The sequence below is a fragment of the Pelecanus crispus genome, chromosome 5 (genome assembly GCF_030463565.1).
Source record: "Pelecanus crispus isolate bPelCri1 chromosome 5, bPelCri1.pri, whole genome shotgun sequence".
NCBI classification, from domain to species: Eukaryota; Metazoa; Chordata; class Aves; order Pelecaniformes; family Pelecanidae; genus Pelecanus; species Pelecanus crispus.
Window position 1 is genome coordinate 58544958 of NC_134647.1, and position 24431 is coordinate 58569388.

General features: G+C 49.7%; 1 protein-coding gene and 1 non-coding gene across 3 annotated transcripts; both read left to right on the forward strand.

Moving 5' to 3' along the window:
- The first annotated feature begins 6507 nt into the window (after positions 1–6507).
- On the forward strand, positions 6508–6624 carry LOC142593626 (small nucleolar RNA SNORA5). Its single transcript, XR_012831103.1, has one exon. It is a non-coding gene; the product is annotated as a small nucleolar RNA SNORA5 (small nucleolar RNA).
- Positions 6625–8967: 2343 nt separating this feature from the next.
- Positions 8968–23991, forward strand: LHX9 (LIM homeobox 9). 2 transcript variants are annotated; one of them, XM_075710944.1, is made up of 6 exons: positions 8968–9196; positions 10533–10651; positions 12408–12610; positions 13449–13804; positions 19220–19422; positions 20643–20900. In XM_075710944.1, exons 1-6 carry the CDS (start codon positions 8968–8970, stop codon positions 20898–20900), a joined length of 1368 nt encoding a protein of 455 aa, XP_075567059.1. The 2 variants fall into 2 exon arrangements, with proteins under 2 accessions (XP_075567059.1, XP_075567060.1); XM_075710945.1 differs by lacking the exons at positions 8968–9196; positions 20643–20900 and adding an exon at positions 23935–23991 and having other exon boundaries at positions 10478–10651.
- The last annotated feature ends 440 nt before the right edge of the window (positions 23992–24431 follow it).

Here is a 24431-nt window from a genome sequence, read left to right on the forward strand (position 1 = left end):
TATTTTCCTTTTAGTCTGGAGGGCACAATAGATCAAATGATTTATATATCATTAACAATTCTTGTTAACCGTAAGCAGGGTTGGGCTTTTCCATACTGATTACTGAGCAATGCAATAACGGGTTGTTTTATTTCTCGTGCAGTGACCATACGAGCAAGTTAATGTGAAAGACCAGTCCAAAAAGAAGCGCTTCAGCTCCTTTTTTTTTTTTTTTTTTTAAAGTATGAGTATTAATGTCTTTCGTTCTGCGAGAGCGGCTGCGAAAGCGAAGCCCGTCGGCTCTTTGTGGCTTCCACTGCTGGAATACTGGCATTTGCTGTACCTGATCCTGGCTCCCAGTGAATGCATTTTAATTGTAATAAAACGCAAACCGAACCATATGTGCACGTGTGTTTTAGACGCCGCATTAGTGATCCCCCCTTTCCCTTCCTTTCGCGCTACAAGTAAAGGGTTACAATCCCATAATACAATTAATTTCACTTTTAAGGAAACCAAGAAAGCCAGCATATGCGAACATTAAAATCCCACCGTTTTATTTAACGCTACTTTTGTATGCACGGTGATGGCCAAGAACGTTGGTGGCTGCGGTACGCCCAGGAGTTTCGGCTGTTTGGCGGGAGGGACGACGCCGTGTTGTGCTGTGTTGGGGGTGCCGTGCCGGGGGGTGCTGTGTTGGGGGGTGCCGTGCCGGGGGTGCTGCGGTGCGGGGCTGCGGCCGGGCGTTGCTCCCCGGCGGCGGAGGCGGGAGCCCGGGGCGGCGGCAGCGCTCCCGCCGCGCAGCCGCCAAATGCCCGCTCTGGGGCCGAGCCCATCCCCTCCGGCTGCCCCGGGGGATGCTCCGACGCCTTTGGACAGCGAGCTGGGGGACGCCTGAGCACCAGCGCGGCACCCGGCCCGGAACGCCCCGAGGGGAGGCAGGAGAAGCCACCGGGCAGGGCCTCCCCGCCCCCCCCCCCCCCCCCCAAAAGGCGATCCTGCCGCCTTGGGACACCCTCATTGCCTCCCCGACACCCTCATTACCGGATTAAATCCCTGGCACGGAGGTGGGGGGTGGGAGAAAGAAAGGCTCAACAGAATCGCTTGGGTTCCCGAAAAATTTAAATTCTTTGTATTTGATTGAACATCCGTCTGTTTGGGGTCCAAGTTTGTAAAAGCCTTTGAAAGACAAAAGAATTCTGTTTGCAAACATAATATGAAGTGTAAAGCACACCACGGACGCTCACGAGCACCCAGGAGGTACTGAGCGCTCCGGTACGTCGGAGGCATCCTTGCCGAGAGCTCCTTCATCTTTGTTTCATTAACACGAAAGTCCTCCTATATTTCCTGCTAAAGTTACTGATATCCGGACTGTTGCATCTATTGTGTGGCACAGCTTCTCCTACAGATCTTCATTAAGATTGAACGGCACTCAGCCAGCACGTCCTATCGTGGCGTCGACGAATTGCTGCGCCCAGAAAATCCCAAAGGAAGCCCAAGCCCAGCGAGCATCTCCGAGGTGAAGCTGGTCGCCTCCCCCCGCTCCCCGCGGAGCGCTCGGGGCTTGCAGGCGGTGGCCTTGGGGACATCGCGATGCCACACAGCAGCTCCGAGACGGACCTTGGGCGGGAGGGATGTGGGGTTACCCGGAGGGGCTGTAATAAATGGAAAGGCATTTTTTCATTTGTGTACTTTCAAATGAAGCAGCCAGTTTCATTTGGACTGGAAACTATTGTCAGTTGCTTGGTGTCCCATTTTGATCCTTCCTCAGCTTTGGTTGAACGAAATGTCTCGAAACCTATTCCAAAAAGATGCTCGTACAGGCTTCCAGATGCTAAGATTTAGATCATTTGAACGTCAGCGCAGCCTTCTGGTAACAAAAAACACCCAAATGGATTTCGTTTGTGTATTAACATCCGTCAGATGGGAGAGTAGCACAGTTTAGAGCTAAAGTCTGTTCTCATCGTTTTAGCAACTGGGTCCACATGAACGTCTCGTCTGGCAAGTCAATAGGTTGGAGCTACATTGAACAGACTGAGCCCAAATATCTGAAGTGCCTTGGAATAGCTGTGCTAACAAACAGTGATTTAACGTATGAGGCTATTACTGCTGTTTATATAGCTTCGCCTGTGCATGCAAATAGATGGGGGGGGGTCACTGAGGGGGGAGACAGCTATAAACGCATCCAGCGAGCTGTGCACCCCAAAGCCGCGGGCTGGCCCCGGCCCCAGGGCGGGGTGCCACCAGTGGGTGCCGGCTCCGCGCGCAGGGGCCGAGCACCGGGCAGCGACCCTGTCCTACGGGGTGGGGGGGGGCACACACACACACACACACACACACACACACACACAACTTGTAACGCGAGGTCCGCTTATGCGCCCGCCGCGGCAGGAATCATGAAATAAAGCGTAACATTAGTTAGGCGCGACGCAGCAGGTGGCTTTATTATAAGCCTTGCATATTCCTCTGCCTCTTGCTCCCATTAGAGCGCCGGTAATGGGGGGAAATGGGGGGGACACCCAAACATTTTAGGCGCTTTAGAGAGCAAGCGGAGCTGCGGGGAAGAGCCCCCGGCTGCTGCGCCGTCCCGTCGGGGCCGGCCCAGGCTGGGCTTCTGCCAGCACCCCGGGCCCCGGCACCCTCCCTCGAAGTCGCAGCAACAACAACCGTGGTGATTATGATAATAATAATTCTTCTGATTGTACCTCGGCGCAGATGGCGGTTGCTATCTCAGGGAGATTAAGGAGAGAGCAAGTCCCATGAAGGCACCTCTCTCCCTGCGCGGTCAGTCGCTTCCCAGCTCGGACACAGGCTGGCGGGGTGCAGCTAATCCTGCCCGAGGGCTGCTCCCGCTTTTGCCCGGGGTGGCTTTAAACTTCCTGATGACGAGCGGATTTAACGCCAGCCTTACTTTAAAAGTTCTCGCCATCCAGGCCGTGGGAGCGAGACGGACCCGCCCGGCCCCAGAGCCGGCAAAGCAAACTCTGCGTGCTCAGGGCTCACGGCCACCTGCCCCAAACCCAGCCCTCCCGCAGGGGGACACCTCGGCTTTTAAGTACTCCCCCCGCCCCCGCCCGCCACCTCCCTGGCTGCCTTCTCCAGGTGAGCTGCTCTTAGGTGGGACCTGTTGGTTGCTGCACGGTGACGGCGGAGCCGAAGCCGCTGCGCCCTCCGCGGCGCCCCGGGCTCCCCGCGCCCTGCCCGGGGGAGGCAGAGCCGGGGCCGAGCGGGAGCCGGCGGCAGGCGGAGCCGGGGCCGAGCGGGAGCCGGCGGCAGGCGGAGCCGGGGCCGAGCGGGAGCCGGGCGCCCTGCCCCGGGGGGCACGGCCGGGCCCCCGCCCTGCGCTGTGCACCTCGGCGGGGAGCGGAGCCCTGCCTCCTCCGCACGCCGCCGGGGCTCCGCTCCCTGACAAACTCCAAGGAAGATCATTAGCATCCCCTGCTTCCTTGCTTTTTTATTTTTTTTGCTTTTTTTTTTTTTTTTTTTAAAATAGATTACCAAGCCGGCCACGTAGACCTAAGGGTCACACGGCTCAGGGGAGAAGGACTGAAACTGTCACAGGAGTTAAGAGAAACAGGCGAGCAAAGCCAAAGCGAGAAGTCATCTCGCGTTCCCGCCCCACAAGCAGCTCCCCGGCCACAGGGTCCTCGCCGTAAGCCCCCTCCCGTGAGAGCCGCTCGGTAGCAGCCGGCGAGAGGCGCGGCCGCGGCCCCTCCGGAGCCCGGCCCCGAGCAGCATCCCCGGGGAGGGAGACTCCGAGTAGGAGAAACCACTCCCGACCCTATATTTTTCTCTTGTTTTGAGCCGGTGGATCAATTGTCATCGGTACTGTCACCTAAGGAGCAATGATTCCGATTCATCTTGGCATCTGATTTTATTCTAATGGGTTAAATTGGGTCCGCTTTTACAATTATCCCAGGTTTGACTGCGTGGTATTGCATGACAACTCACAGTTTCATCGGGTTTGGCAAAGCGAGGTTGCTCCATGAATCCGTATATCATATCACATCAGATCAGGCTGAAGTTTGCTGTTTAGCGACTCCATTTGAGAGGCTTTTTGTGAAAGTGGGAAGGGTTGATGCAGTCCATGGCTGGTTCAGTGCGATTTGAAAAAAAAAAAAAAAAAAAAATGCGGAGAGATGGCAACAACGCGGGGTTTGCTGCTCAGCTGTGAATAAGCACAGAACGAAAAAAACGACGTGATGGGGAAACGCTCAGCTCGCTACAATATTTTTAGCAGCCTCTCAGTCCTCGCCTTTTTTTAATTTCCTAATATGTTCTTTGCTTTATTAGTTTTATTTACAACCAGCTCCCCATTAACACCTCACCTGATTACTGAGGAGCTGAGACAGCTAATCAAGAAAATCCAGCAAACCAGCCCAAATTGAGAGGTGGGATTTATTTTCGCTTTCATTCATTCTTCTTCTTTATTTATTTATTTAGTTTTGGAAAATATTTCGAAACAAACAGAAAATAAAAGGCAGGTATAAGTGTGTGTTGGCGAGAGGTCAGAGGTTAGAAATTCACGTCAATTCTATATTAGAGGCTATGGGGGGGGGGGGAGAGAGAGGGGGGAAAAAAAATCTTTCCACCAAGCAGCTTGTTTATTTTAATTAACATAGGGATCCTCTGCTAGGAACAAGGAACAACCTCCATCTACTGGCTAGATCATTGCGTCTCTTCTCCATCCAAAACCCATCCCTCATCACTCATTAAGGAGGGTACAATTTTGGAAGAAGCTTCTAAGGTCTCAAGGTAAGCTCTTGTATGAGTCGTTGCTAGCAATGAAGCTATTTAGACCTCACGGATGTCATTTGCGGGGTGCTGCTTTGGCGTGGTGGGTTTTTTTAAACAACACAGAATGGTCGTTTCCCCAGGTGTATTCGCAGACAACATTTGGTGCATCTGTGTTTTAATCTAGAAAAATAGCAGCCTGGGAAGACCGAGCCATTCAGCTCAATTAAAAAAAAAAAAAAAAAAAAAAAAGCCTGTGGTTTTTTTCTTTCTTTTTAAAAAATATTTTTTTTCTCTCTCTCTCTCTTTTTTTTTTTTAATGGAATGGCTCCTTTCACCTGTCTGTGAATCTAGACTGCGAGTCCTTTCCAAAAGCAGAAAAATATGATAATTTCCAATGGCTTAATTACAACCAGAATGCAAATACGATTACGGTTAATATCAGACAACTAAGACGCTAACAATGCTTAGGTCCTCGGCGGTGAACAGTTTCGTGTCAGACAATGATCTGCCTCTCCCGCTCTCTTCTGGCAGTGTGATCACTTGTTTGTGGTCTTGGCTATGGAGATGTGTGCCTGGGATTACTATGCACGCACCTAATTGTTTATTATTTAAATATCCTCTCCTTAAGCAAATGAATACGTGGCTTAATTTACATATTTTCAGATTACCGGGAGGTACGAGCACGTTGGAGGCTCGGGTTTTTTTGTTTTTTTTTTTTTTAATTCGGTGATGTTTACGGTTAAAGATGCCCTGCGCTTGCGTTCCTGGCCCCGCCAGCCTCGGCGGGGGAAGAGCGGGGCCGGTGCCCGAGCCCGGGCTGCCCGGCATCGGCTCGCTCCGGTGCTGTAACGCAGTGATCCGAAAGTTGGTCTACGGTACAACTCGAGACGACTCGAGGCAGGAAAAAGATGGTGATGGTATAAGATGTTGTTTCTAAGGCCGATGGGGAATTTTAAACAATGTCGGGTTTCTTTAAAAAAAAAAAAAAAAACACAACCAACCAAACAAACCAAAAAACCCATTTAGATGCTGGAAACGACATTAGCTACATTTGATGCCACCGCCGAGAGATGTAACTCTACTCAGATTTTCCTTCTTTGTGTCTAGATTGCTCGTACCAGCCGCGGAGTTCACAAAGAGATGAGGTTGATCGTTACTAGCACTCTACTCCACCACAAACTCCCAGAGCGGAAAATAGCGTTAGGATTTAAAAATAGACCTGGCTTTAACCACCCGACTCGCAGGCAACAGGATCGTAATCCTGCTGCTGTTATCACTACGCGCTTTAAATTTCTGGAAATGATTAAACTGGAGGTGTCGTGAAAAGCTCAGGTACCGGACGGGGAGGGTGCGAAGTTTCGCCGCCCGGGAGCGGCGGGAGGCGGCTGACCCTGGCCGTGCCCCGGGCAGTGCCCGCAGCCCGGGGCGTGCAACGGCCTCGCCTCGGGCAGGCTCATTATAAATAAATATAAATGCCGAACCACGTCTGCTTAAAGGGCTCCCCCTCCTCCCCGCCCCCCCCCCCCCCCCCCCGGCCGAATACCCTCCCCTTCCTTCTAATTATTGCCGGTCAATTATTAATTTGCATGTAGCCCTTGTCCTAAATCCTCAGAACTAAACACAAGATCCTTCACGCTGTAATAGGCTTTAGACCGTCGCCCGTGGCCAGGAAGAATAAGGGCTCAGTAGCAAAGCGGGTCCCAGTGACCGCACGCTGAAATCAGTCCAGGGCACATGCTCGTTGCTAAGGTGGAAATGGGTTCAGAGAGCACCCGGGAAGCTCCGGGAGAGGGCTGCAGCCTTCCCAAAGACAGCCCGCGCCTTGGCCAAGGCGCGGGCTGTCTTTGGGAAGGCTGCAGCCCAATTTGGGCAGCGGCGAGGCGCCGGCTGAGGTTTTACCTGCGGACATCTCGCTAGCGATGCGCTGTTAGCTTGGGGAGTCTGGGTATAGCCTCACAGAACTGAAAAGCCGAGCGCTCCTGTCATGTTGCTGCGATATTCCCAATATTGCACAGCAGACACCCTTTCCCAAAACGCTGCGGCGAAAGGAGGTAGAAGCACCCCGCGAGGAGAAACCGCGTTCAGGGGCGAAGTGCTAATGCAGATGGCTTCGTAGGGGATAAACTGGTAGATTTGGCTTTTAGATTCCCTGCCGTGTTCTTTGCGAGCTTTTCTCTCCCCTCCCCGAGCAAACCACCAAAAACCATGCAGAGCCCCTCGCGCTACAATTGGCAACCTCTGGCTACCAGCCTGCCGTAGGGCAGCGGAGTTTCAAGCCGCAGCGAGGACCGAGATCTCAGGAACGTTGAAATAAATTTACCTTGATCTCCTACAGGCCTTTTGGAAACGGAGAAGTCACGTTTGATGCTAGCAACAAACTTTTAGCGTCCCTTTAGGTAAGAAGGGATCTGCCAACATTAGGACGTTAATCAGAAAACGCCTTGGAAAGCCCTGGCCTTCTTTACTGGAGCAGCAGTAGCTACCAGCGTATCCTTAACCGTACCTGATGGAGCAGAAAGAAAGGACCCTCTAATTAATTAAGTGTGCCCAGCCGGCGGAGGTTTAGTCATTTCTGAGTTTCTTTATGAGTCTGCCCAATTATTCCTAACGGCGCCGTCGAGCTAAGGTGGAGACGGGAATCGAACAAACAATATTTTTGGTGCCTGTGGCTTGCACCGACGCTTTGCCGCTGCACCTGCAGACAGCATTTTGGGGAGCCCGGGACAGCAAATGGCCGGCGCAGCGGGAGGAGAAGGCAGAGGTGCCCGCATCCGCAGGGCCCGGGCGCAGCCTCCCCGCAGCAGCCGCCCGGGGGGCGCTGGGCCCGGCGGCTCCCCCCAAACCGGGGGGGGATTTGGCTGCCAGCGGGCGCCATGAGTTTGCCCGTCCTCAGCCCGGCAGGGACACGGTGGCGGCAGCGCTTGCGAGGGGGGTGCGCAGGGGCGGGCGGGGCTCGGCGGGTACCTGTGCCCGGCACACGGCGGGGCATCCCTGGCAGCCCGGGGGCGGCGGGAAATGCGGAGCATTTCCAAGAGAACAGCCGCAACGCGCAGCTGGGGCAGGCTGAGTTACCCCTGACCAAACACCTGGACGGGAACAGAGGAACATTTCGTCCAAAGGCAAAACAACCCCCAAACCAACCCAAACCCCGAGCGTGCCAGCGGAGTGCAAAGAGTACATTGCAACCCTCCGAAATAAACTCGTCTCTGGCTGAGATTTTCCACCTCTGCCGACAGCAACCGCTGCAGTCACCCACGCCAGGTAGGCGCACGCCTGTGGCGACTGGTGGGCGCAGGGTGCGGGGGGAGCAAAGCCTCCCGCAGAGGGGTGACCCCCCCCCCGAGCGCGGCCGCCTCCCCCCCCGAGCCTCCGCGCCGCCTCCTTCCCTCCCCGGGCGGCTTCGCCGCGCTCGACAAAGCCGCCGGCCCCGCACCGGGGCTCGCCCGGGCCGCCCTGCCCTGCGTGGGCTGCCGGCCGCGCTCCCGCTCCCCCGGCGGGATTTGGGGGCGAGGGGGAAGTGAGCTGGCCCGTCTCCCGGAGCAGCCGGGGCACCGCGGAGGGACGACGGGAAGGAGGGGGATCCCGAGCAAACAGCTCCCGTATCCCGGATTGAATCACCTTGTTTATTTGTTCCTGATGGCTTGTTGTGCTAATTGACTTGTTTTCTCCAAGGAAAGCCTATCTCTCCCTCCTCCTTCCCCCTACACAGATTTTTTTTCTTCTTTTTTTTTTCCCACCTTCTTTTTCTTTTTTTTTTTTTTTTGGGGGGGGGGGGGTGTTTTGGGTTTTGTTTTGTTTTGTTTTGTTTTGTTTTGTTTTGTTTTGTTTTGGTGCTTTTTTGTTTTTCCAGACCGGGAGTGCTCTTGCAGGAGACTACGCCTTGTGGAGGGGTCTACCCGCTTTAAGGGAGATTCCCTTACCCCTTTGAGTCTCGTCGGTTTTATAGCTACTCCTCTCTTATTAAAACACACACACATACAACACATTGATTTCCATCCAAAAGGGCTAATTACATTACTTACAGTAAATAGCAGCCCTGCTGTCCAGGGTCTACTGTGCCAACAGAGGGGAAAAAAAAAAAAAATCCCGGCTTATTTCACTTGATTGACTTCATCTTTGTGTGAAATTTTGTTTTATGAGCTGTATTCTGGCACTCGGAGGAATGTAGCAACATTCAATCTGCAAATAACATTAATTTTAGCTACTTAGGGGGAAAGAGAAGGGAGGAAACTGGCTGCCTGAATCTTGGGTTACATGGAAGAGGTGACTCGAGGAGCCCCTGAGGATGTCTCTGGGATGCTTTGGAAAGGAAGTGGGGGCTGGGGTGCTTCTTTCACTAGTCGCGCTCGGGTTTGGTGTGGAGCGTCCCCCGGGGAACGGGGAGCGCAGAACTGCCGCCAGGAAGATCCTTCAGTAGGGATCGAGGTGTCAGGAAACAGCCGGCAGCTGTTCCAGGGAAGGGCAAGGAAGAGTGGTGTGAAAAGTAAGTAGGAAGAAGGGGAAAGGAGGGGAGGGGGAGCGGAGAGAGAGATTAGCCGGGAAGGAATGCATCGCCCGGTCCCCCGCACGCAGCGACGGCTGCAGCCCGCAGCCGGGGAGCGGGCGAGGGGGGAGACCCCCGCCAGGGCGGCCCCGGGCCGCGCCGCTCCCTCGCCGGTCGTCGGCCGGGGCCGGCCCCGCAGCCTGCCCGCGGGGGGGGGCCGCAGCTCCGGCTGCGGGGCGGGCGGGGGTCCCGCGGGGCTGCTGCTCCCCGGCGGCGGCAGGGCGGCCGGGCCCCGGCAAGCGCTCGGTCCGCCCGGCAGCCGGGCGGGCTCCGCCGTGCCCTCCGGGCTCCGCCGTGCCCTCCTGCGGCCGAAGCCCCCCCCTCCGCCGGGCCCGGGGAGCGGTCTGGCCGCTCCGTCCCGCCTCGGCCGCCCCAGAGCGGCGCTTCTCCTCCCTCTCCCCCTCCCGCGGCGGAGCCAGGGGCGGCGGTGCCAGCCCCGGGGGCCGCGGAACGGAGCCTCCCCCGGCGGGGAGCGGGGCGGCCCCGCGGGGAGCGGGGCCCCCGGGGGGAGCGGGGCGGCCCCGCGGGGAGCGGGGCCCCCGGGGGGAGCGGGGCGGCCCCGGCGGGAGCGGGGCCCCCGGGCTACCCTGCCCCTCGCCGGGCGCCGTCGCCCCGCCGACTCCCGGGACTCCGTGTTTTGGGGGAGGTAATAAAGCCCACCCCACCCACAGCCCCGACTGTAATGTTTGTCACTGCTTGCCCATCACTAGGGGTTGAGAGGAGTATGACAGGTCTTTGTTGTCTGAATAAAAATCAGTGGCAGCTCAAGGGAGAGAACTCCTCCTACTAAATTATCAAAAATGGGCTGGCTTTAGTCTCTTAACAAATTGGACAGAGCTCCGGAAAGCAGCAGTCCCAAATCCAACCTACAGGCACTGGGAACTTTAAAGCAACCAGGGACTGCTGAAAATAGCACTTCTTTTTGCTTTCTTTGTATTCAAAACTATATCCTTTCCCGACCGATTCTACTGCCCCAGGTCCAAGTCTCTCCAGTCAGGAGCCCCAGCTCTCCAGAACAGTAACAGATCCTTTAGCTCGCTTTTGTTATTTTATTTTTAAAATTAATTATTATTACATTTTCTCCCCCTTGTTTGTTTTCCGCACATCTTCAGGAAGCCCTCGGTGCTTGTGCAAAGAGAAGCTCCTATTGCAACCTCCCTCCCTGCGCTGTGCGCCTCGGTGTAAACATTTTGGATGATCTAAAGACTCTGGGGTCTGTATATGGAAATAGTGGGGTGCAGAGCAGAAGAAAATACTTGTCCTTTCCGTCCCCCAGCCATGCTTTTCCACGGGATCTCCGGAGGCCATATCCAAGGAATCATGGAGGAGATGGAGAGGCGATCCAAGACCGAGTCCCGCCTGGCCAAAGGGGGACAGATGAACGGCCGAGAAACGGTAAGAAAGGAGCTGGCACTCTTTGAAAGGGACTCCCGGCAAGCGTGGACCCGCACCGGGACAGACCCTGGCTTTGGGCAAGAGAAAGACGCTGCTTCCCCCTGCCCCTTCCCTGCCACCCCTTGCTTGTAGAGACCCTTCCGAGGCTCCCTGTAAACCCACCCGTAACGCCGGGTGCCGTGCTGGCCAGGCTGAGTTACACGTTTGTCTAATCGATGTCGTTGCGTGCGCTCTCCGGAGTAACGGGGGAAAATATTTTAATTCGTAGCAGGGACGGGTTTTCCAGTCCTTACAGCGAAGCAGCCCTTTGCCCCTGCTCGGCTCGCCGCGGCCGCTCTGCCCCGTCCGAGCAGGGCTGCAGCTGGAGTTTCTGAGGTGCACTTTACTTTTTTTGCACTCCTGGCACCTCCTAAATTAAACCGCAAACCGCGACAGCTTGCTTTTCGTAACCATTTTTGGTCTGAAGTGTGGGATTGATACAAAGAGGCAGCGCTCCCTCTGAATGTTATGCCCGCCGACTACTTTTTTTTTAGCAGTAACATTTCCTCTTTTATTAGTCAAAGGACCAAAGTCTTCATAAATGTACTGACGGATGGCGGAGAAACCGAGTGTCACGCTGTGTTTTGTGCAAAGCGAGATCTCCCTTTCTCCAACTTGTAGGGCTTCCGCCGATCGCACACCAGGCTCTGCACACAAAGTAACGGCCTGGAAAACTGCTTTAAGGCTTTGAGCCGTAGGGTCCTTCCCCCCTTCTCTTAAATAAACTCCGGCTTTGTTATATGAGGATTTGCAATGTAAATTCAACTCGCCTTTCAATTGCTGCAAAAAAAAAAAAAAAAAAAAAAAAAAAAAAAGGGGGGGGGGGGGCGAGGAACACAACTTCAGATTGGAAAATGAATGCGGAGTTGCCACTTGAAAACAGTTGCGACTTTAGAACAAGATGTTCGGGATTCCCCCCCCCCCCCCCCCCCCGTTACTTTATCAGCAAACGCTGCCCCAAGTTTCGCGGCGGAGCTTTTGTCTCGGCCGTCCCTCCATCTCTCTTTGTCCCGAGCGACTCTCCTCGTGGGGAGCAGATAAATGGGGACTTGCAGAAGTTTGCTGATGAAAAGATGCTAGTTTTCGCTGAAACCAGCCTGTGCCACCTTTCTGTCCCCGTCCCTGGCCAGCGTGGTGAGCGTTCACGCTCATTCCTTTTTACACCATTCACCTGTCTCCTTTCTCTTACTTCTGTTTCGAAGGGCCTCGTTTTCTTTAGAGACGGGGTTTGGGCTGGTTTAAGCACGGGTGAAAATCTACCGGAAAACCGGTGCAAGCCTGCACCCTCTGCCATAAACTTTTGGTGCGGTAAAACGGTGTTTTCCTACTTTAAAATGCCGTTCTGGTGGAGCGCTCTAAGATTAAAACGCCCAAGTAACGGGGGAGCCACAGCCTTCAGCTTCGGGACCTCGGGCAAGACCGGGCTTTGCTGTTCTTACTGAAGCCTAATCAGTCGCCTTCACGTATTGAAATGACATTAGATCGTTAGGAGAGGTTTAATGGCATCAACAGGAAAGCCGAATGGCGGTAAATACTCTCCTAGCGGGGATGGTCCCGGTTCCCCCTCAAACTTCCCACCGGGAGCAGAGAGTTGGGTCCCAGGGAGCGGTCTCTTTGCACAAGCCCCGGGCCCTGCGCAGGACCCCGTGCCCAGCCCGGCCTGTCCGCCTGTCCTTCTGTCCCTGTCTCATCCCCTTGTGGTGTGGTTGTTTTGCAGAACATGCCCCCAATGAGCCCCGAGAAGCCTGCTTTGTGTGCTGGTTGTGGAGGGAAGATCTCAGACAGATATTACCTGCTGGCTGTTGACAAACAATGGCACCTCAGGTGTCTTAAGTGCTGTGAATGTAAACTGGCTTTGGAGTCAGAACTCACCTGCTTTGCCAAGGACGGCAGTATTTACTGCAAGGAGGATTACTACAGGTACAGCAATCAGTCCCCACGGGCCCAAAAGCACATCCCCTCACAAGGCATTCCGAACCGAAACGCTCTTTTCTACACGTGGGCTTCCAAAGGTAGCTTTTCGCAGTCAGCGATTCCTTACCCCTGTAAACGTGTCCCCTCCGAAAAGTTTTGCACGTTTAAAAGCTGAACGCTTCGACAGGGGACACGCCGTCTGAGCACGCGTGGCGGTGCACAAACAGGCGAAGGAGAAGACCTGGGGTCTCCCCGCTGCTCTGCGGTTTCCCACCCTAAATACCAGCGTCGAGACCCAACAAAAGCTTCCCTCTGCCCGCCGCTTGCCGGTTTTTCCGCGGGCCGGGGAGCGGGCGCCGGGAGGAGCCCACCGCCCCCCGCCCGGTCCGGCGGAGGCTGCCCGCGGCCGGGCCCCGGGAGCGGGCACTGCTTACCCGCGGGTCCCAGCTTTCCCGGGGTTCAGCCCCCCGCGGCCCTTCTCGTCGCCACACGAACACCGGGAGAGCGGGAACGGATTTCCCACCGGCCCGCCTTCCCCCGCGCGGACGGGCAGCGGGCGGGCTTTTGCAGAAATCCGAAGCGAGCAGGTCAGCTTGGCAGGAGGTGCGAGGCGTTCACCGGGTGCTGGCTCCCCGGGGGTGCTCCCGACAAGCCGGAGCGCCGGCAGCCGGCGGGCCAGGGGCCACAGCCGGCAACACGGGCCCTCCCGGGGCCGGGGAGGGCGCGACCCTGGCGGGGCCAGGCTCCCTGCCGACCCCCCGTGGCCGGGAGGGGAGGTGGGCGGCACTGGGGCAAGGTCTGCCTTTACCTTTCTGGTTGATGCCCACTTTTCTGTTTCCTTCAGAAGGTTCTCCGTGCAGAGATGTGCCCGCTGCCACCTTGGGATCTCAGCCTCTGAAATGGTCATGAGAGCCAGGGAGTCGGTTTATCACCTGAGCTGCTTCACCTGCACCACCTGCAACAAGACTCTGACCACAGGCGATCACTTTGGCATGAAGGACAACCTGGTTTACTGCAGGGCCCACTTCGAGTCCCTTTTGCAAGGAGAATATCCCCCTCAGCTGAGCTACACCGAGCTGGCTGCCAAGAGCGGAGGGCTGGCCCTGCCTTACTTCAACGGCACTGGCACCGTCCAGAAAGGGAGGCCCAGGAAACGAAAGAGCCCTGCCCTGGGAGTGGACATCGTCAACTACAACTCAGGTGGGAAACACACGCCGAGCCTCCCTCCCGCTCCTCCGAAAAGAGCGTTCCCGGGCTTCCCCTCAGCTAGGCAGTGCGTGAGTAACTCAGCCAGGCCAAATCTTGCTTAACCATTGGAAAATCAAACAAACAGCCCTCTGAGGGTTGGAGCGTTTGCAGGAAAGCTAACAGCAGCCCTCCTCAAAGGCTGTCTTTGCCTATTAATGTCAAACACCCAAACTTAGCCACTTCCCAGGGTAAAGACAAAAAAAAAAAAAAGAAAAGAAAAAGGGAAAAAAAAATCCCAACCCCAAACCCACAGCATTCTTTCTCTATAGGAGCCTCAGAGATACTGTTATCACTATTTGTATTGTATTAGCAAAAAGCACTTCACCAGTTAGACCTCAAATTAGAAGTAACCAACTGGATCAGAAAAAAAAAAAAAACGGATAAAAGTTATAGAATACGGCTCCTACAATGCCACTGCAGTCTGCACATAACTCGATATAGGTATTCAATTTATAGTAATTAACTCTTTAGGCTAAATAATCCTGTTTTACTGGCACATAAACGAGCAAACTGTACGAGAGGCCAGCGAATAAATGTTGTTCCCTGTAACTAAGCTGTAACCGATGTAATTAAGGAGAATGGTTTCTGCTCGCTCAACAGTAGGAAAGGAACAAGTGTTGCCCATGTTAAATGTCTTCCCTAACTGCAGCCACTGAAGTACCCAAACCGTGCCTAAACACACAGTTAGGGGCCAGAGGTAAAGGAGTTTCAGGTACGATCGAGCAGCTTAGGCGCGGCGTTTCGTTAGCTGGAAGCCGAAAGCAGTAAGGGTAAATCCGAATTAACAAGCTACCGACTCCAAAAACCATTTTAGCGAAACTTAAGCTCCCCGTGGACGGTACGGAGGAAAGAGGGGTGTGGGAAGCAAGGGTGGCGCAAGGTGTTCCCCTGCGGGGCGGGGAGCCGTGCCGGCCGGGGCAGGGAGCAGGGGGCTCCGGTTTGGGCAGCGGCGGAGCGCTGCGAACCGCGGGGCCCGCCGGGGAGCCGGGAGAGGGCTCAGGGCCTCCCCTTCCAAGAAAGGCAGGTCGATAAACGCGCAGCGCTTTCGGCCCGGCGCTCTCGCCCCTCCACCCAAGTTCAACCCGCCGCCGCTGAGATTCAGGAGCGATCCTCCCCCGCCCCCCCGCACCCCCCATCCCTCCCCCGGCACCTCCTCCGGGGCTGCCTGTGAGACGGGCTTGAGCTGGGAGCTGGGTAGCCGTGCGAGGCTATTTCATCTCCTCTGATGCGTAGACCTTGGAGCCAGGGTAATCACTGCGCTAATTGTTCCTTGTTAATTGAAGATGACATTGGAATCCCTGGCTACGGAGCGGTTTCCAATCAATCCTGAAAGCTGCTAAAGAAAGGGGAACCTGTAGCGCAGCCAGGATTCATTCGGTCCCGGCTTCCGATGGCGATTTCCCGTACGCCCGGCTCTTCGGTCTGCGCTATCTCTGACCCGCGCAGCATCACCCAAATTCCCCAGACCCCGAAGTGGAAATATTTCCAGGGACAATTTCTCGTTAGAATTAGGACCAGACGTTAGGGAAAGACGAAGAGTTGTGGATATGATAAAACACCCCTTAAACTTCAGGTCAGGACTCGAGAGAGATGGTATTTGCGAACGCCGCCACAGTTTTTGTGTGCTAGTCTTAAAATTCTCCTTTTTTACAACAACGGGACATATAAGACGTACCACTGACTCCAAATGAGATTAAAAAGAATTACGCATTATGAAAATACAGCTCACTTCACGGAGTTCTCACAGAATCCTCTGGGCAACGAAGAGATTAAAAAAAAAAAAGCCGCTATATTCTGATGCTTTGGACTCAGTCTAGATGGCTGAGAAATTTGATTTTTTTTTTTAAAAAGTATCATCTAGCAGTGTCCAGGTTGACACATGGTCTTGAGAAAATACAGTTTGCAGGCGACTGTGCATCCGGTGCAAACGACTCCAGCCCACTGACCCGCTGCGCTCCAGATCCAGGGGGAGGAAAAGGAATCTCTCCCAGTTACCAAACGAGTTGCAGTAGATACAGTCGCTTCTCGAAAGAAAGAAAAAAAATCTCTAAATTGGCAGACACTTTCCTACACGCATTTTTCGTTCCTTGCCCTGTGATTCCGTAACTGCTCTTGCACGCAGTCATTCACAAAGGGCAACCAGTCCACAGCACATTAAATGCTGGATACTTGGCTGGCTCCTCCAGAGGGAGAAGCGGGGCGCGGGTAGGGTCTGGAGCACGACCCCCTAGCCCAGCCCGCAGCCGGCCGCCTTCTCCCGGGCACCGGCTGCGGTAGGCGCTGCCCTCCCGGCCGGCGGGCAGCCCCGGCGGGCAGCCCCGGCGCACCCTGCCCGGCGCGGCGGGGCGGGCTTGCGAGCCGCGGGGGTGCGCGGAGCCGGCGCAGCGGCGCGGCTCTTCCCGCCCGGCCCGGCCTCCCCGGGGCCTCCCCGGGGCCTCCCCGGCTCGGGGGGGGAGACCCGGGGGGCCCGGGCGCAGCCCTGGCCCCTCCACCCGCCACCCATCTGCGCTAAAGCAGACCCGAGGCGGGGGGGAGCGCTCCGCCCCTGAGCGGCCGGCTGCTTCGTCCTAGCAAAAGTTTACTTTTGTCACTCGGCGCTTGGTGCGAAGCGCGAATTTGGCGTCCCCGGTTACACCAAGGCGGTCTCCCAGCCGTACCCTGGGGTGTCCGCATGCACGTGGCGGGCCCTGGCGGAAAACGAATCCCACCTCTAAAAACGAAACTCTGATGAAGCTAACAACTTCAGCAAGCTGAGCATAAACATGTGCGTATTCGCAAGCGACCCGCCAGTACCTGGCTCGGATTTTGTGTGCGCATTTTGTTTCAGGGGAGCTGAGCGCAGGGCCGGCACGGAAAACCAGGTTCTGCTGCCGGATCTACAACAGCTTTTCTATTCTGTATTTTGTTTAGTAGTTTAATTTCTGTTTCTCAGCTCCTCGGTTGTAAAGTGGAAACACAACAATAAATAACTCAGAATGTTATGAGGTAAAAGCCATTCATACTTGCGAGCTGTCTGGAATTAATGTGAAAAATGGAAGAAACTATTCAAAAGTACTTAAAACATTCAAAGCTTTCTCTATATTACCTCTTATATCATAGAATTAATATGTATTTTGAGGGAAACTGTGTTGACTTACAGCCCACAGGATATAGAAATGAGATGGTGAAGAAGATTTCCCTAGGAAAATATTTTACACAGCTGTTGCTCAGAGCTGTTTACTTTATTTCATTTTATATATATGTGTGTGAGTGTGTGTGTGTGTGTGTGTGTGTGAAAAACTATGAAGAGTTCTCTTGAAGAATTCTTGGCAATAAAAAGCAAACTGTTCTAGCGCTTTCCAAAGCAAAATTAAACAACCCCTCAACCCCGTTGCAAAGAAATGAGCAACAATGTCTTGCCTGATTTTTTGCTTCTCCTTAGTTCTCCAGGCAATAGTGTAAAACTCTGCTCTATGATGTGGCCAAACCACATAATGCTGTTTCACCCACGTAAAATAGAGAGTGAGCTAATCATTGCATAAACCAGGATTGTCTGAGGATGCTTGGAGCCCTCTTTGCATTTTCTCTTGTAAATAAAAGCCAAAATAAAGTAGATCACAGACAAAAAAGTAGATCATAGAAACAAAGGCAGTAAGCAGGTCAGAGGAGCCCGAGGAAGTTTGCGTTGCTGCTGTAAACCTGAGCGACCCAAGGAAAACAACACAAACAGCTTGCAACTGTCTGAAGCAAAACCTGAGGACTGAATTCTGGTACTCTGATTTATGTCAGCTCATAAGTTACGGCCCACGTAGTTTGACTGAAGGCAGTGTGATTGCTCGTGAAAACAAGTAGTAAATACAATCCAAATCTGGTCTGAAATTGTTTTTAAGGCAACTTTCAACTTCTGGTATTTTCAGAAGTGTCAGCTTATTTTGTTTGAAAGTGCGTATATACTTCTTACCAAGACTAGAAGTGAATCTAGCTATAATTAAATATTCACCTGATTTTCTGTCAAAGTGTTGTCCTACCAGCATCTGTTCATGTTGACTTGTCTTATAATTCAAAAGAGAAAACACCTTCAAGAAGCTTTTTATTTTCTCCTGGTTTCAAGTTGCTTTGCCTCTGTTTTTAGCACTGTCAATACCAGTCTCTCTGTATTGTGTGCTTTCCCTCTTCCTCCTCTCTCTTTTTTTTTTTTTTTTCTAGAAATAGGGATCAACTAGGCCTAGTAAATAATCCAATAACTATTGGAAAGCAGTTCAAAAACTCACATGAGCAACTAATGAAACGTGGTCTAGTTTACAGACATTCTGAAACATTTTTAATTAGCTGTTCTTTAATTAATATTCCCTGCTATGATGACACCATTAATTTTCTCCTGTGTGACTGAGCTATCTTTATAAAATGAGATCCTAGAAACTGGTAACCCGATTTTTTTTTAAGCTGAAAAGAAAAATATAGATATCTATCTTACTTTTTTTTTTTGCCAATACTGTCATTCCTTTCCCCAATATGAAGTAATGATGCCACGGTCCCCGAACAGCTGCAACTCTTGTGTACAATTCACACCCATAAAAGTGTAATCTGAAACAAATTCATCTTTCATAGACACTTTGAAAATCCTGAATCAGGGGGAGCAGGGAAACTCTTTTAAAGTTTTTAGCCACTAGCTGGTTGCTTATAGAAACTTCCTAAATCAGTGCCAACTAAGAGCTTCTGCTGATTGGGGTTGAGACTGAGCGACTGAATCAAGCCCTCACGCAACTTCTTTCTAGACATGTTTTACAGACGAAGGTCTTTGAGCAGTTCATGTAAACTCCCAGGCAGAGTCCAAAAGCATTTATTTTATCAGCACAGCCCTCCAGATTTTATGCTTTCTTGATGAACTGTCATAACAAACTTTCCTGCTGTACATCTCTTTTTATAGGTGCTTGTGATTTGGGGGAAAAAGCTCAGGAACATTCAAAATGCTCGTTTGACCTTTATTCTTCTCTCAAGCTAAGAGTGTTTCAATGAGTGAGATTTCAAAATCTGAATGAGATTTCAAATGACTCTTTGAACGCCCAAAGCGAAACCATCACCACAGGGAAAAGACTTGTTTGAAAATAAATGCCAAAGGAGAGAGAACTTTCTAAGTCTGCCCTTAGTAGGTGCAGGCCTGGGGGACACAGCATGTTTTAAGAATAGGAAAAGGTCATCTTCTGGATCTTTTTTGTCTCATTTAATTACCACATCTGTACTTATCCTTGCACCATCTTAGCCATTCCTTGCTTGCTTGTTTGCTTACTTCCTTCCAAACAGTATGTGACTCAAGATTTTTGCCTTGATTAATTCATCCTACATGATGCATGGCCACTAACTCCTTGTTTCATTTTGTTTATCAAACAGGTTGTAATGAGAATGAGGCAGATCACCTGGACAGAGACCAGCAGCCTTATCCCCCATCCCAGAAGACAAAGCGCATGCGCACCTCCTTCAAACACCACCAGCTCCGTACCATGAAGTCCTACTTTGCTATCAACCACAACCCAGATGCCAAGGACCTCAAGCAGCTTGCCCAGAAAACAGGCCTGACCAAGAGAGTTCTGCAGGTAAGAAGCCACATCAGAGGCTTGATAGAATTTTCCCCTACCCCTGCCAGTCAATAGCATTTCCCTTATGTGTAACGATAGCGATATATGTAGAAATACTTTTGCTAGGTGTGTCCCTAGCGGGTGTGCAGAGGGGTATGGTATTACATGGCAGGAGTGCCGAATGTATGCCCTACCACCCCAAGGCAGCCAAACACTAAAATTTGATTTGTAATTAGTTGCATCCTCAACATGAGGAAACTGTCTCCAGAGTCTACCAACCCAGTAGATATCCTGGGATCTGTAGTCTCTCTGTGGTGACCTTATTAAGGGTAGAGGTAGCAAATGTACTCATTTTATACACACTGGGTGAGCCTTTGGGCTCCCTTGAAGTAGTTAATGTGGCCCCTCAGTGAGCAGATCCCCCGAAATGTAGGAAGCAAGCTTTGACCAATATGATCCTCGAGGACTAGCTGGCTCCCTCTCTCAGTGCCTGTTAGACAACTGGTATCATTAAGGGCCTACACAGTAAGAAGTCACTTCCCTGTGAAGGACAGCCTAGCAAATTACATTAAAAAAAAATTCCTATACGGTGTGTGCTAGTTCAGTGAATTTAAAGTGAGGTGTGTATTATATGCAGAGTGCCAAAGAAGGGCAGCAATCGAGATAGAAGGACAATCTATTAGCGGCAATTCCTTGCCTGTGTTACATGCCACCTAAACCATTTTCAGTGAATCTTACAGAACAGAAAGACTAGGTGACCCATATCAACAATCTGTATGATAAGGATGGTGTAATTACCCCTCCTTCCTCTTCAGTCTTTTTAAATGATCACGACAAACTTACAGCCTTGGCAAAAATCTGCTCATTCATCCTTCGCCTCAATCTTTACCATGTGTCTTGACCTGAAACCTACCCAACCCAAGAATACACTACATGGCCACCAAGAAAATTGCTTTCCTTGGATGAGTGAGCGAGCAGATTTTTCTTAAGACTGCTCTATGAGGTCTGCGCACTGGGCTGCTATGTTCCAGTGAGCGCCTGTAGCGCTGGGCCTTGTATGCAAGGTCCCGCCGGTGAAAGAGTCAGTACCACCAGTAGCAAGTGACGCTGTAGAGTGACTTAGTCGATTTGCCACACAAAAACAAACATAAAAAAATTACTTAAAAGCAAGAACAAAGACAAAAATAAGCAAAACAAAACAAGCGTCGGTAAAGAAATCAATTGGGATTGGTTTGCAGGTTTGGTTTCAAAACGCAAGAGCCAAATTCAGAAGGAACCTTTTGCGGCAGGAGAATGGGGGTGTCGATAAAGCTGATGGCACCTCACTTCCGGCACCGCCCTCAGCAGACAGCGGCGCACTCACTCCACCCGGCACTGCGACCACTTTAACAGACCTGACCAATCCCACTATCACTGTAGTGACATCAGTGACCTCTAACTTGGACAGCCACGAATCCGGGAGCCCCTCACAAACTACCTTAACGAACCTTTTCTAACATTTCATTTTTTTTTTTTAAATTCTTACTCTTCTTCTTTATTATTATTATTATTATAATTATTATTTTTATTATTTTCAAGCCTTTTTTTTTTTTTTAAATAACAAACCCACAAAATATTTGGGAAAATAAACAGCTTGATGTGTAGCATCTGCAGCCACTTGGCAAATGAGTTTGAAGTAATATGTTGCTATAATAAATGAACATTTATTGTTGTTAAATTGTACTCAAATTTTTAAAATTAATCAGATAACTGAAGAGAAGGTTATGAATCATTCTAATAAGTGCCTCTTAAAATTGTATGTTACTTATTTCCAGAACCTTGAAAAAAATTATTACTAACACATACACACACAAAGAAGATTCTTTTCCCTCCTTGATAACCAGATAAAAATCAGTTTAATTATAGCCAAAAGAATGCTGCTTCAGGATTGTATGTTCACTTACAGCACTTAAGAACCCCAAATTTCATTTTATTTTTATAATGCATCTAAAAGTTTTTTATTATTTATTTTTTAAATGCTGAAAAATAAATACGAAACGAATTAAACTAATCATTGAAACAGTCAGACTGCAAATGCCAGTGCTTTTTTTAATGCATTAGTCACAAGCCTGACCCTCCTTGAGCACTGGGGAGTCTCACTGGGATAGCTCAACGCTCCTCTGCCAGTTCTTCACCCAGCTGGGACGTCCTTGGCCACCACTGAAAGCTGTGCCTGGGTGGAGGGCTTGGAGAGGGAGACTCAGTGATGAGAGTGCGTGTGGGTGAGGATGGCAGGAGCAGGCTGTTGGTCTCCAAATTTGCGTCCTGTACATTAAGGAGGCAAGCTCTGGAAAACACCCTCCAGAATGAGCTCACTCCTATAAGGATATTATTAAAGTAATAACAGGAGAATAGCAACTCAAGTGAGGAGTCCTACTGATCTGAAATATTGCGTAGGGAGGTTTTTTCATTTTTGTCTGTCAAGCAGCTCTGATTTGGAATTAAAAAAATATAAGTGCAGTTCGTTACACGGCCTTGATGCCGTACCATTAAAGCAAGCAGGAAGTTTCCCAGCTACTGTAGTGAGCACAAAAATAATTTCCAAGAAGACGTATGCATGTGTACCATTAAAATGAGTTTTTGATAAATCATGCTTTTTTTCAGGGAAATGGAAATAAGCAAAATATAATTAATTAAGAAGTTTAAGGAAAAAAGTATTCCGGTACAATTTATTCATTACTCTCTTGAATTTACTTTAGATGTTTCCTGAGATTGTATCAGATACTTTGTTCAGCACATGAACTTAAAATCTGTAGTTCACTAATATCTCTAACATATACTTTAACTTTTTAAACTTTGTATAAAAGAAAAATATGTTAGCAAAAATTCTTACAAAAATGGGAATTGGCAGTGAATAATTTTAAAGGAGATAAACTCAGAAGCCTTGTGGATGCTGATCTGAATACATTTCTTAGTTTACAATAGTGATCTTTCTTTTTTAAATTTTATTTAAGCTAAAAGTCTGAATGGTCTGGGCAGTGGTGAATGTTCATTTGTATCCTTTTATTGTAGTTGAACACCAATTAGATTGTGGAGAGTCTCAGAAACAAAACCGAACAAAACCAGTCAAGATCTATGTCTTGCTTTTAGTGGATTGTTAAGAATAACTTTGCACATATACCCCACTTTTTAGACACCATCAAATCTCTTTTTTGGTGGTCAAAGTGGCTATTTAATATATTTTAAAGGTGTCCTTTTTGGCTGTATAAATGTGTGGTTACATATTGACAGTTCACTGCCCACATTAAAGTGCATTATTGTAATTTTTGCTCAGGGTTTTTAGAAAATTAGCACAGAAAAGTAGCTTATTTTTAAAAAAAAGATGATGGAAGAGATGTTAACACTGTAATAGAAGAAAGGTGTGTTTGCCATTATATATTTAGCAAGTATGGTTATCATCTTCTACGGATATTAAATCTTGACTTTTCCTATTTCTATTACCTTATGGGCATTTACCACTAACCAGACCAAACGACCTTGGTAAGGCTGAGATCTTTATTAATACACTTTTACAGGTAAAAATATTGATACTTATAAATTTTGTTCTTTGACAGAACAATATATGGTACTAGAGATCTACTTTATTAAGTAGACTAATTAAAACTCAGTTCTACTATGTGCCTTATGATATACCTTGGGAGTAAGTTTGTGAAAAATCAGGATATATGTGTTGTTTGTTAAATTAACTGTTTTAAGCCCTTTTGACACCTCACTAGTTTTGTACTGTTTTACCTCTTATTTCTGAAACTCTTTTTATGGTGTATCCTGTTAGAGGGGACAAACATGTCATAGAAAGCAGTTGTGCACTCTTTCAGATATAGTTGATAAATCCAATAATCTTATATATTGAGCTTCGTGTTTATAGTACAGTAAGTGGTCTAGCAAATTTGTCCATGTTTCTTTGTTTATTGATAAATGCATTGTATAGAAACTATTTCCCCTAAATATTTATGGACCAAACAATTGTGATATATCCTATTAAATTTGTGTGAATAAAACATTTTGAATCTAAGGAGTTTTATTTCCCATCAGTTTTTTTGGATTTTTTTTTGTTTGTTTTTTCTTTTTAATTTAAAGTCTACATGTACCAGTGCGTCTCTTTGCTTTTACGGTACCTGTGAACAATTGGTATTAAACATGGAAACACAGCCTTTAAAATATTTTAAAATATTGTTCCTTCTTAGGTTTTCAATTTCTTCATATTCAGCGTAAATGCTACTGCTGGTGCAATTTAGATTTTAGCCTTTTAACCCCCTTTTTTGAACATGCAAAGTAATGCCCCACTGATTTGATATTGAAACCCTGTCTTAGACTTCTAAAAAAGACAGAAAACTAGCAGCTAAAGTAATTGCATGACAAATATAACCTAAATAATATGATGAAATGAATCAAGATTTAATGCTAGGTATATTGAACACAAAATAGAATTGCAGACCCTGAAAAGCCAGGTTGCTCTGTAGTTTAATAAATTGTCACTATGATTTCTTTCAGGGAGAACAAATCATGGGGCATTACAGCCAAACATCCCGACGTTTGAAAATTCCCTAAAGTATTAAAAGAAGGGGAAAAGTTTGATCGGAAATCCACTGCAGTGAAGACAAAGACAATATTAGGTTATGATAATCATACATTTAAAAATATATTGAGCCAAAAAATAAAAATAAAAGACTTGATGTCATTTCCTGAATGTTAACAAAACATATGTTATTTTATGGTGTCTAATTAACAGAACTGAAGGCTTCAACAAATTGTGTGGTATTAAAAACAAATTTAGAGAAACTGTATAAAACCAGAGCAACCTGGCAGCAATCTACCCAGCCCATATTCGAAGAGAATTTTTCTTTAAACAAAATCACATTTGTCAAGCACAAGTACTTGTAAAATAAAAGCTGAGTGCATTCATTCCACTTGCTTGCTAATGTGTACTAGTCATATCTGTTAAATGGATTTTTGTAAATTCAAAGAGAACTTTTCACTCATTTGAGATC

Bases quoted from the DNA above. Each gene is read 5' to 3' on its own strand.
- LHX9 (XM_075710944.1), top strand. From the start codon at position 8,968: ATGGAAGAGGTGACTCGAGGAGCCCCTGAGGATGTCTCTGGGATGCTT. The intron at 9,197-10,532 runs GTAAGTAGGAAG...TCCGTCCCCCAG, and splicing joins AAGGAAGAGTGGTGTGAAAA to CCATGCTTTTCCACGGGATC. The intron at 19,423-20,642 runs GTAAGAAGCCAC...ATTGGTTTGCAG, and splicing joins TGACCAAGAGAGTTCTGCAG to GTTTGGTTTCAAAACGCAAG.